General features: G+C 38.3%; 1 protein-coding gene across 1 annotated transcript in view; it reads left to right on the top strand.

The window, feature by feature from the left end:
- The window catches only part of phf21b (PHD finger protein 21B), a 150,076-nt gene that overhangs the window by 126,813 nt on the left and 9,719 nt on the right, over positions 1-13,544 (top strand). The window contains exons 12-13 of the mRNA XM_048549046.2: positions 8,644-8,666; positions 10,321-10,476. Coding sequence (XP_048405003.1) covers positions 8,644-8,666; positions 10,321-10,476 — 179 coding nt within the window. The remainder of the gene's footprint in view (positions 1-8,643; positions 8,667-10,320; positions 10,477-13,544) is intronic.

Raw genomic sequence — 13,544 nt, 5'->3', positions numbered from 1 at the left:
AGAAAGAAAATGACTCAGAGGTTCTGAAACAAGAGACTTGACAAGAGTAATGTTGCCCTACCTTGTTTATGTTTTACCTGTTCCTGCAATTGATTTAGCGTCCCCTTTTAAATTCATAAATAAGAATATTATTAGCAGATGTGTAAGTCAGTAGCAGAGATCATCTTAGATTCAGTCAAAGACTGACTGTTAGCCAAGCGATGGAGTGTTATTTCTGGATCTACTATGGTGTAATTAAGTTAGGTGTAGGATGTTAATGCTGGTAATGAATATTCAAAATGTGGATTTTAGTGTCTGATATTAGCACTCTTCACCTCCAATATGCAGATGATTTTCAAATTTAAGTGAAGGCTGTTCTCGTTGAATTATACTTGAAATTAATAAGCAGGTGCCAACGCACGAGAGCTTGGAATATCCATGCTTACACAGCATATACAACATGGCAACAGATCATGTGGCCCAGCCTATCCATGTTCAGTTTTAATTGTCTTAGTTTAGTTTTAATAGTTGAGCATCACCCTCTCAACACTTCTTCTAACCTATTGATATGTCCTCCTTTTCCTTTTTCCTTCATGTATTAATGTATATTTCACTATTAAGCTTCTGTGCTATTCACCACAACAGTGATTGCAAGCTGGACAATCTGTTGACACTGTAGGGAAAGAAGTTTTAAACAGTTTCATAGTGGATTTGTTAATTACCATCTTACTTTATGCCTCTTGGGTTTTTGTCTCCTCCAAAAGTTGCAAACATTTCTAGTTTTAACTTACCTGATGCTTCCAAAATTTTAAATACCTCTGTAAGTCACTTCTGGAAAGAGAGAGCCCCAGCCTCTTCAGTCTTTCCTGATAGGTGTAACATTTCACTTTTATCTCTGTATCCTTTTTGTATTGTGGAGATCAGATCTGTGTTCAGTACTCCCAGGTGTGGTCTAATAAGGTTCTGTACAGATTTAACACAGCTTCTGGCTCTTTAATTCTATGGAAATGAACCTCTGTGCTTTGCTTTTTGAATCACCTTATTAACCCACACCACATGCATTTCCTGTAGAAATATATAGGAGGAGAAGCAATTGCAGACTTTGCACTGGAACAAGATGTGTCAGCTACCAGTTTGAAGTAATCACAGGATTCATTATTGATCTAAATGGACCTTCATGTAATGGAGTTTATGTTTCTTGAAGAGAAAAATATTTTTCTTAATCTCTTAGGCAGAATCAAATGCATGACCCTCAGGATATGTCACAGGTGGGGCGCAGTTGGCGCAGTTGGAGGAGTGATAGGGTGGTATACCCAGGTTACTATGCATTCCTTTCTCTGTTGATGCTTGACTTCAGCTGCATCAGTGATGTGACTTGAGCTGTATAGATCCATCCCAGATTGCTTCCTTTCACTTTGATCCTGGCCAGTATTCTGTGTCAGTGGAGGAGTTGTATTTTTTTACTGCGACTTTGAGCATGTCATTGAAGCATTTCCTCTGTAAACGTAAATATTTTAAGGCTTCATTTTGCCCTGCTTAGTCTTGAAGAGCTTTGATGCTACTGATCCGTGTGACTCAAAAAGAAATCTTGCTTCCTTGTGCTGTTGTGAAAATTGCATCAAACCAAGAGAGGTATGGATAGTAGGTTCTGTTCCCTAAAGATCATTACACACTTCATGATTTTGAACTCTAATCAAGAGAAGAGTTAAAGTTGGGAACTATAGGATATGATTCAAGGTGAATGGCACAAGAATCAAAGGAGCCTGAAAAGTGATCTGGAATGCAATGCCTGAGAGGATGGTGGAGGCACAGTCAGTTCTGACTTTCAAAATGGTATTCGATAAGCATCTAGAGAGGAAATTTTCCGGACTGCATGGACAGCATAGAGCAGTGGGACTAGCTAAGTTGCTATTGTGGAGAGCCAGCACTAGGTCAGTGTGCCAAATAGGCACCTCCTGTGGACTATGACTCTACTGTTGGATTTTGGTTGGAAATTAGTGGATTTTAAAATTCCATTTTGAGGTTTTGTTCATCAGAATTTGATCTTGACCAATGGTTTGCTAATCTACTACCATAATCGCTAGCACTCAGCAGTGTCTTTTGAAAAAGAATAATATTCATTTTGGATTTTCTTTTATTTTTAATGCACTCATTATTACAATATTGTTTTAATGGAAAACATAAAGAATGTGTGCGCATCACTATTGCAGGGTATGATGTCACACAACGTGACATATCAAGCAAAAGCTGTGTTGATTTCCTATTAGATATATACAAGTTATAACAGAGCTATATAATATTAAGTCTTTACTTAAAATCCAGAGTGTTTGTTACTATTTGTCATATGTAATTGGTATATTCTTATGATGAAACTAATGACAAAAATCTTTAGTTGTATAGGGCCATAATTATTTTTCCTTATTTATAGAGCGAATTGACTGTTCCCACTACAAACCAATTAATGTTCCTGCATTCTAGTGGAAGGTATGTGGGGAAAAGAGGGCAGAATCTCATGATGCTCCCTGGAGCTGGTAGTAAGGTGGATACAGTAGCTTAATAGTGTGGACAGCCAAAAGTCAATTTCTCAATGGCAGGATGAATCTATAGAAATGAACTAGTATAGACTAATTAAAATGGGATTGATGGCAGATCAGCAGTTGAAGCTATGGCATTTCACTCACTATGATCAAGTACAGGAGTAATCCCCTTGTTTTCACTTGTTAGAATCACTGCTGGAGGGGTTGTGCAGACTCTCCAACCCAGGAATGTTCTGAGAGGAAGGCCCACAGGTTGGCTGGCATGCATTCCTCCTCCATCTCAACACTTCCTGCCACCTTCAGGTGTTAGGACATCTGAAAGATGGTATACGTGGCTCATCCCCTCTCATCTAGCCACTGCTGAATTGAATAGTTTATTATGGCTGTTTTCCAGGGGCATGTCACCATCGTGGGCTCAGTAAGGGAATAGTCTTCAACAGTTTTTCAACCGTCAGGAACTATCAGCTGTTGGAATATGTCAGTGAAGTACTCACCAGATTGTAAACCAAGCCTAGTGTAGAAGGACCCTTTCCCTCCCCTGATGAAAATGTCCTTCCAGACAATAAGGGGTATGATTTGTGCATCTTCTGTGTCTCCCATATCGTCATCCTCGGAACTTGATTTCAGCAAATGTTAGCTCTTGGTGAAGCACTTTTTCTTCCCATTCACTATAGGCTACTTTATGAGTAATAGCTTATAACTATCTGCCCACTAAGGACTGGCCCTTTGACTTTTAGACATGGCATTTGTTTGAAGTGCTTGCACTGTGTTTGCTGCATAAGCTCCTTGCACATGCCGTTGGTGTGACATTGACGTAGTATCATGCTGTACAGCAAATATCCATCCCCTTGACTGTTCATTGTTCCAAGCTGTAACAAGCTACCAGTCTTTGCCTTTGCACTGAAAAGACTTTCAGACCACAGAGGTTTACGGTGCAGAGGCTTACGGCCTGTATCTGCACGCTGAAGAACAGGCTGGCAGCTTCCAAACAAGCACAAAATTAGTGACTATTAAGAAAATAAGCTAAGATTCTTAAAATGCAGCCTGTGTGGATGCATGCGTGTCTCTGTGGCTAAAGTGACCTAACAGAAGCATATAAGTATCCGAGAGCTCCCTAGTGGAGTCTTGCAGGACTAAAGTGGTGTGTGGGTTAGTCTGAAAGCAGTGATGATGATATGGTGAAGCTGGTGATTTGCCAATGTCCACTTATGTGGATGAAGGCTTGAAAAATAATGTATTCATGAAGTATGCAGGATCATTCTGATGAAGACAGAACTATCTGCCTGGAAGCAAAAGTTGGTGAGTTTCTGTTGCCAGGTAACCACATCGACTTTCATGCTGGGAATTGGCACTGTCTAGTTTCACTGCGAAGGAAAGAAAAATTGGGAGCTGCATAGAAATGAGGCAAGTTTAACTAATAGTTGTGTAAATGCAGGGAAATAAGGTAGATTCAGAACTCATTATTTAAACCCAAAAGCGAAAGTTGGAACACTTTATGCAACATTGAGAATCTGATTTTGCCATTTTCTTAAATTCTCCGTTATTGCCCAGGCTGCTCAAGGAGTGGAAAATTTGCTCTGCAGGTTCCATGACAGTATCTCCCTTGAGGGTGTGATGACAGTTTGTTTACCTTGCCAGTACAGTGGTTAGCACTGCTGCCTCAGCACCAGAGACCCAGGTTCAATTCCGCCCTCAGGTGACAGTTTGTGTGGAGTTTGCATTCTCCCTGTGTCTGCGTGGATTTCCTTCAGGTGCTCCAGTTTGCTCCCACAGTCCAAAGATATGCAGGCTGGGTGGATTGGCCATGCTAAATTACCCTGTAGTGTTCAGGGGTGTGTAGATTTTAGGTGGGCTTTCTGGGTCTGGGCAGGATGCTGTGAGGGTTGGTGTGGATGTGTTGGGCCAAAGGGATTTTTTGATTGGATTTGTCTAGAAGTATTTGCGTTTCACACAATTCATGAGAAATTGCTATAATTTTCTAACCACTAACCCTGCAATAAGTTTGACGTACTATGCTATAATTATTTAATCACAACAATTTTCAGACTGTTTTGTCTTCAGACACGCTCATTACAGCTGATGGCACCCCAAGAATAGTTTGGAGGAGAACTTGCTGGTCGTTCTGTTCCCAAGCATCTGCTACCCTTGTTCTTCTAAGCAGGCCTACCTCTCAGTTGGTGGGCCACATCTGTGTATGGAAGTTGGCTGAGGGGAGGTGCAGGGGATCTGGCCATAAATCCTCAAAAATGAAGACTATGATGAAGATAAATGGTTATACAAATAAACATGAAACCTTTGTTATTTTGTTTATTTGTTTGTTTATTTATCTATTTATTTAGATATACATCCATTCATCTATTTACTGCAAATTCTCAGTCAAGCGATTGCCTCATTTGTCGAGTTTAAGATGATTTGTCTGCCAGTTAGTTTGTAGAGGGGATGCTCCTTGGCAAGGTGCAGCATTGTGTATGTCTCTCTACAAATGCATAAGGCATTTGTACCACTTCTTGAACCAAAGGATGCCATGGTAGATCTTACTCAAAGATTGCTCCATATAGGGAGCCGAGACAGAAGACCATAGATGGATTGAACATGTCATTATAAAGTGGTAAGTGTGGTGCAGCACAGATGGCTTTAACCAGATTGTGAGTTTCTGTCCGTCTGTGGATGTGTGGAGGAGTGATCTTTGCTAGGACAGGACGCCAGGGAGAGGTGTTGAGTGGGAGGTTCCAGTTTATGTTGTGCACTGTTATCACTAAATAGTTCATCGTGTATAATAATGATATCAAACATACTGTCCTTTCACATCTTCCTGGCTTTTGTGAACAATGCAATTTGTCACTTTTTTTTCCTCAGTGGCATCAAATTCTAGTCATTTGTTTTTTCTGTACACAATGCCATCTGACTTTCAGATTTCCATTTTTGCAATGTTTTCTTTTGGTCTTACCAATGCAAATGCTGCTTTGCTATAATCTATAATAGTGTTTGAAGGGAAAAGCAATTAAGAACAAAAATGGAAAATGTGGGTGGGCCAAAAGGCACTTCAGAGGCATCCACCACATCTTGAAGGGAGTACAATAAACTGCAACCTCTCTCTCAACCTCTCACAGTTTGAACTGTGAGTAAATAACCTCACAGTGTACTTCAAAAGGTGTGCTACCAAGAGCATCAATAACCTGTTCTAGACCAGTTAGGGAGTGTGTTCCTCATTTTCAAATTTCTCAAAATACAAAACTCTAAGACCAAACATTCTTCACTTTCCATTATTCATCATCTTTATTTGTAAAAATATAAACATTAGTTGCCTCTCATCAAGAACAAAAAAATTTATATAACATCTTAATTTTTGGCTGTACATAAACAACTAATCATTGAGATGCCTATCTTTAAAATATTAAACTGAGTGCCTTTGGAGATCTTCAGTCATGCATATGTTGTGATTCATTGCAGTTAGGGTTTATGCTTTGATATTTCAGTACTTTCAGTACTTTTCATAAACAGAATTGTAGGTCAGGATTTTGCAGGGTCTACAAATCTGCTACCCACTAATTCTGTTGTCATTAAGCATAAATCTGTATCCTCTGTATAAGCATACTGACCCTTCTGTACCAGAAACAGTTTCTTCTAGTTTACCTATTCAATACCCTTCATGAATTTAAACATTTCTGTAAAAGTAAGCTTAATTTATTCTGCTTTAAGGCGAACAGTTCTTTTTCTTAGCTGCCCACTTATCTAAAGTTCTGTGTCCCTCATACTATTAGAATTGTATCTGTAGGAAATTATATTGTAAGTCATTCACAGACATACAGATGCAATTTTTGACTAGATTAAAAATGTATAACCTTTTGAATGGGTGAAGGAGCTCTTCTGTTTATTACTGTCCCAAAATGGACCTAAAGAATCAGCACTTCAAAATGAGGAAATTTAAAAAAATAGAAGATCACAGCCACCGTGAAAGTCCATTATAATGTGGATGTTGACGTCCAAAACATAATAATGAATGGACTGCATTGACAAGAAAATTCTTTATTTGCTCATATTTGATTAGCAAAATAGTTATTTGCTTTTCTTTTAGCTTCCATGAGATCTCAATCTGTAAGTGAGTTCACGGTATATTGAAACACATTAGAATGGACCTCCTCTGTATATAAAAATTGACTTTTATTTTCAAACACTACGTACTTTATTGAAGCTTTGAAATTGATCTAATTTTTGGATTTTTATGTGTAAACAAAGTGCAATAATCAAACAAGTAATTTTAAATATGTTTTACTGCCCCACACGTACTTCTTGATTTAACGTGGTAGTGAAGTATACGAGAAAAACTCACTTCCGGATTCTGATAACTGGTCAACTCTAAATTACCTGCAAATACTTGACCCCTTGAAGTGTTTCCCTTGAAGCTGCCCCCAGTCTACATTTCACTTTCAGCTTCCCACACCTATCAGCCAGACACCAAGAGCAGTTGCAGACATGCACTGAGGTTGCATTAAGTCCACCAGTGCACCATTGGCTAGAGACTGGACTAGAGGCTGCTGCGCACCGAATATGGGTTGCACTTTAGTTTGCCCAGGCCTGATGTTGGTGATAGAAGTTGCAGGTTTTGACAGGTGATGCTGAAGGAAGTTTGGCAAATTGCTGCAGTACATTTTTGTACATGGTAGCTACTGTTACCACTACGCACCATTCGTGGAAGGGATTGTATGTTTAAAGTTGTGAATGAGGTGATAATCAAGCAGACAGTTTTCTCCTGGATATATTAAGCTTCTCTCTTGCTCCTGATTTGTGCGTCGGTGACTGGTTTTAAGGGATCTGAAGGACTTGCCCTCTGACCTGGTCTTATAACCATAGTATTTATGTGACTAGTCCTGTCAGTTTCTGAGAATATTGATACAGATATCTCAAATCCAGTAACTTTGGGATCACATTTGTTTTGTATTTTTGAACATGCCAGTTTTCATAAAATATTGGAACACCTTAAAATTTAATGAATAGGACATGCAGGAAAACCAAATGTTATGACTGCAAAGCACTTTAAGTTGATGTTTTTAAGTGCTGCTGATATTAATTCACTTCTCACATATTGGATTTTGTAACTTAATTATGCCTATCCCACTTCCCTAAATCAGTGCACCCTGCTTTAGAAATGAGAAAAGATCAATCAAACTGAAATAATATTAAAATTACTATGTAGTTGTACAGGAAAAACATTTTATTGGTTCATGTAAGATTATACAATACTTCTAATAAGTCTGTTTGAACTTAGTTGGACAAGCTGCGAGAAGGCAAACAGTGCCCACAGGACCTAAAGGTTTTGCAGCAACTTTCCCAGTCTTCCAAGTTGGATTGGATGACGTCAAAGTTTGCAAAACCATTTGGAGTGCAAGCAAAAAGAATTTCTGCTTTCAGACACTTCATGAGGTAGTCAGTTTTCGTGTGGTATTCTGTCTGTAGAGAAGGAATCAGTGATGGTAATGCCATTGAGTTTCAAAGGTAGATGGTTAGATTCTGTTTTGTGGAGATGATCACTCATGCAACAGTTCCTTGGCAACTTGGACAATATATTTGGGTAGTTACAACCACAAATGTCTTTCAGTGACCCAATTCTTTTTAAACTGCTCGGCATCACAGAACAATGCTTGCAAGCACCGATGCAAAGAAGTAACTGAAAAGCTACAAGGTGAACCATTTAAGTGCAAGTATTAATGCAGATGTGTTATTTCTAAGGAAACAAATGAACTTATAATGAATTTCTAACCTGAATATTTTGAATTCAGATATTTACCTAAGTAACAAAAAATAACGTTTAAACTGGGAAACTGGCAAATTTTTATCTACTTAGAAATTGGTGTATAAATGGAAGAAACGATAAATGATACGGATGGATTCCTAGAAGCATTACCCATTGACAACACCCCCATCCTCCCCTGTATTCCTATCGAAGGCAGTTCTATATGATGTCTAATTTTCAAAGTCCTCATAGTATGTTATAATTTGGGTGATCCAAGTTGCTCCAATCATTACTTGTATTTGGTCCACTTACTGAATCCATATCATCCTCATTCCCAGCCTGTTCTACAAATCAGCTCTTACTAACATGTTTCTGCCTCTCTCCTTAACACGCAAGCCAATGAGGACCTTTGTTGGAAGGTATGTCTCATCCATTCAGTGATTTTTCATGTGTAAATCTCTTGACAATCAAAAATGAGATTTTTATAACTGCTAAACATGAACAGTCTTGTACAAGTCCTGTTTGATATTTAAGCTGGTTTGTCATGTATCTGAAAAATTTATCGTTGCTTTTAAAATGTCACATTTATCAATAGTATAATCCGTTAGGGCAGCATACTGGAGAGCTTTGCAACTACATTGTGAGTGAATCAGTAAGGATTATTTGGAAAGCATTACATTTGTGAAAAGCAGAATTTTAAGGAAAAAGGTTTGGACATGCAAATCTTGCAACAGTTTGTGGCCTCTTTATTCTAGATCTGCTGTCTATGTTGCTGTAGTATGTAAAATGGCTTTACCTCTAAGCTTTCATTTTCCACACTGTCCTTTAGCAAATATCTGCTACTGCCGTTTGTACGTACTGCCAGATTTGCTGTCACAGTACACCACTCTGATCTGTCTTATTTTATCCATATCCTCTGTAGCTCATTTGCAACTACATTGCTTATTCATATGAATATTTGTAATTTTTCATAAAGTACTTTTCAAGTATGTAGAACTTTATATGGCAGATAAGATTTACTAATTTTCGATTGAACTTAAATAAAAGTTTTGTCATTATGCAAAATATATTACAAATGAGGTTTACTGGGACTCGCTGATAAAATTACCAATATTTTAATTTTTTTCATGGAGTATGAGTGTCCTTGGTCAGGCCACCATTTATTGTTTATCCCTAATTGCCCTTGAGAAGGTGGTAGTTAGTTGCCAAATGTGACAAGTTATGACCATATGACTACTGATTTTCAAGTTCTCCAGTGGCTTAGTTGTTAAAAACATTTTGGCTGAAAAATTCAACAGAGCTAATTAAGTGGCATAGTTAAGTAAAGTAACTCCAGCAGAATGGGAGCACTTGCAAGTTTTAAGGCATATGCAATGGAGTCTCATAGACTTGAAGTTCCAGACTTTGATTCCCAGTCTATACCTTGTTAAAATAAACGGAAAATGCTGGAAACGCTCAGCAGGTCAGGTAACATCTGTTTTCAGGCTGATAACTATATATCAGAACTGGGAAGTGTTACAGATGTAGCAGGTTTTAAGCAAACGCAGAGTAAGAAAGAACAAAAGAGGTCAGTGGTGGATTTAAAAGTATGAGTGATTAAATGATATAAGGGACGATTGTTCTAGGTAAGAGGGTGTGAAATGAAGTGTACACAGGAGTGGAAGCTCATGAACAACTGCCTGGAGCTCTGAAAAATGGTGTAGAGGCGCCAGATGTTATGATCTGAAATTGCTCAACTCATTCTTGAGTCCAGAACGTGTTAAAGTGCCTAATCAAGAGATGAAGGCATGTAAACAATTCACTGTTTAATTAAGGAGAAGTATTTTAAGGTCCTGGGTGGTGGGAAGTGATGTAAAATAGCAGATGTACCTGAATAAGAAGGCTAAGTGGGGAGCAGATCGTGAAGATTTTTTTTTAATGGTAGCGTTAGAATATTGGACGCAAGTTAACATGGAGTTGTGTTCAAATTTAAGACTTCATTTAAAGTTTTGAAACTTGATTCTGGATACCGCTCTGCAATTTGCTGCAATTCATTTAAATTAGTATAGTAATTTCTTTTTCCTTTTTTTACAGGATGATATCCATGAGGATTACTGTACAGTGTGCAAGCGTAGTGGTCAGCTACTTCTGTGTGACACTTGCTCTCGTGTCTATCACCTGGAATGTTTAGAGCCCCCCCTCAAGACCATTCCCAAGGGGGTGTGGGTCTGCCCCAGGTGCCAGGAAAAGGTACTGACTCAACTTCTGTGCATTAAAATAATTTTGCTTATCCAAACAAAATATCACTTTTGAGCTAATTAATAAAGTGAGTATTTCAGCTAAATTAATCTGGAAAACCCCAGTATCGTAAAAACATTTGAATCAGGAGCAAGAGTAGGCCATTCAGCCTCTTGAGTCTGCTCCATCATTCAAAAAGATCACATCTGATCTGATTATAACCTCAAATCGACATTTTTGCCTACTCCATTAATCTTTTAACTCCTTGCTTAATGGGAACCTGTCTACTCCTGCCTTAAAAATACTTACTTTTGTTTCAATCAATTCACCAGCTCTTATCCATCAAAACTGTCAACAGATACAAGCCTAGCCTGTGCAACCTTTCCCCTCAAGATTGATTTCAAGTACTGGTCAAGTGAACCTTCCCTGAACTCTCTCCAGTACAGTTACATCCTTTCTTCAATATGGTGACCAACATTACTTGTATTTTAGAATGGGAAAATCACCAGATTTCTGCTTTCAATTACCATTCAACTACTCGGAGGAATTACTCATGTTCATGTCAAATATGGATAGGATTGGGCTCGTCTATAATGTACTGCGTGGCTGAATAGCCTGAAAAATGGCTTGCACACAAAGAATAGGTGAACCTTTGTGTTGCTTCACACGACTCTGACTACCCTATCTTAGCTGTTATACATCTGACATTGACGATCTTTTCCCTTTAGGTAATTTTATAATCCCTTTTGAAAACTGTGACTCATTCCATATTCTACTGACATGATTCTAGTCTAGACCACCATCATCTAACTTTCCTTGTGGTTATGTCACTAAATCCTTCAGCTTTATACCTCTACTTTTCGCTTTAAGACTATTTCTTATAATAACACTTTGGCTTTTAGCCACCCCTCCTATTTTTTGGCATTGAATTTTTTTTATTATATCTTTGTAGTTTTTTCTAGGCTTCTAGACTTTGTACATTTTAAGATGCTCTATAAAGGCAAGTTACTGTGTTGAAAGCCCACTTGAACGACTTCAAAGCAGCTTTATCACGCTCAGATCCTTGTTAGAATAGCATAGAGATTTGGAGCATATCCTGTTTGATGATAATTTTTGGATTTTGTTTCCAAATCGTTGGATAATTTCACATAAATAAATCAATGGCATAGAATATAATGAAAAGTAAAAAAAAATCAGAATACATTAAAAAGAGTGTAGGACAATCAGCATTTGAGGAGAACAAGTAAGTTCATGCTTCCAATGTAATCCTTCATCAAGAATAGAAAAATGACTCATTGAAATATGAGATCAGAACAGCTAATGTACTTGATTAGATGGATGTAATTTATATTTCCATCAGAACATTGAAAGACGTTTGGGAAGAGTAATGATTGTGTGACTATTGAGACAGCAGGAGGCAAATAAGTTTGGAAACTTGAAGGTGAGAGAGGTTTAAAAATTTGCCTAAGAAAACAAGATTGGTTACCAAGAGAACAGATTCATTCCCACATGGTGTTCTGACAGCTAGTTCTGAACTACTGCATCCAACCTATCTTTCCAGTGCAGACTAATCAATTTCACATCACCAGTGATCCCATTTATAACAAAATTGGAAGCTTGATAAAGGTCGTGAGGTAAAAAGATAAGCTGCTGTTCCTGAAGCTGTATAAAATTTCATTGGTACATTGTGCAAGTATAGTATCAGAAAAGTCAGTATGGTTGTGGGATGTAGCAAGTGATAGGGTTAGACTGTTTACTGAAGCAGTCACCTAAATATCATATGGTCTCTCTGTTGGAAGTAGTCAAATAGATCTGTGCAGTGCTTCCCAAAAAAATTCCCACGTGATTCTGTTGGCCCTGATCACAAACAGAAAAACAGAAACTAACCTTCACTGGATAGTTATGGAAGTTTCTGTGCAGTGGACTAAAATATCTTACAGATTTGAAAATGTACATTTTTAAAGTACTTTGTCATTTTTGTTTTGACTTTAGACCAGGTGTCCATATTCTGTGGTCTCAAACACTCCATTAAGCTCCTTTTTCACCACTTAGCCCCACATTGTAATCAGTCCTTTCCAACCTTTCCCTCCCCCCCCCACATGCCCCCATCTCCCCTCCCAGCCAACCTCCTTCTCAGTTCCTTCTTACTCCACACATATTTCAGTTCTTTTTCCTATATCACGTGCATGTGCTATTTCATTCAACGACCCTTCTTCTTAAGACCCTACCCCACCACTACCACTCACTCACTCAGTAGACACTCTTCCCACCTCTCTTCTCTGACACCACATACTTGCATGTGCTCTTTTACACTAACCCCTCTCACCTTCTCTCAGCACTTGGTCCAGTTGATAGTGTCTGTGAGGTTGGGACTTGATCCTGAATTATGGAGCCTCTATCACAGATGGACAGGAGCAGAAACACAGCAAAATGTGAGGCCAATACACGTTCTGCTGCCTCAGCTACAAGACCACTTTGTTTTTCCCGCAATCATTCAGTGACTTTGTAACATTTGCTGCCCTCTTCCTGTGCCAGGTTTGTGCATAAACCAAATTTGTAGACATGGAACAGAGAGAAAGTGTGTGAAGTGAATAATCCATCCATGTAATAGAAAGTTCGAACCTGTACTACCCGTGGCTCCAAACTGCAACATGTAACTCAGACTATGAATGATCTGTGACACAGCAGTCCCATACTACTACTCATAGTCTGATGGAAAAATTATCTCAGCCATCTAATATTTTTTATTATCTTTCAACAGATCACAGGATCATTCACTGATCAGTGCATTTTATTCCCATTTTGCCTTTATTCTGTTTAAATAATGGGTCTCTTCAAGTAATACTACATTTTTTGTTAGTTTCTGATGAAGGATTACATCTAAAGCATCACCTTGTTAGTTTTGTTCTTGGATGTTGTCTGAGTACATTTCCAGCATTTACTGCTTCATAATTTCTGGTTGTATCAAAAAATATGCCTAACTATCAAAATTTGTAATAGGAAAAAGATTGGGCACAAAGTTTCCTGAGCCACTTCCACAAAATGTTATTAAGGCTACATTGCTGTGTTTTCTCTGAAAT

This window comes from Stegostoma tigrinum, chromosome 18 (assembly GCF_030684315.1).
Source record: "Stegostoma tigrinum isolate sSteTig4 chromosome 18, sSteTig4.hap1, whole genome shotgun sequence".
Lineage (NCBI taxonomy): Eukaryota > Metazoa > Chordata > Chondrichthyes > Orectolobiformes > Stegostomatidae > Stegostoma > Stegostoma tigrinum.
This window is presented reverse-complemented; position numbering and strand designations above follow the sequence as displayed.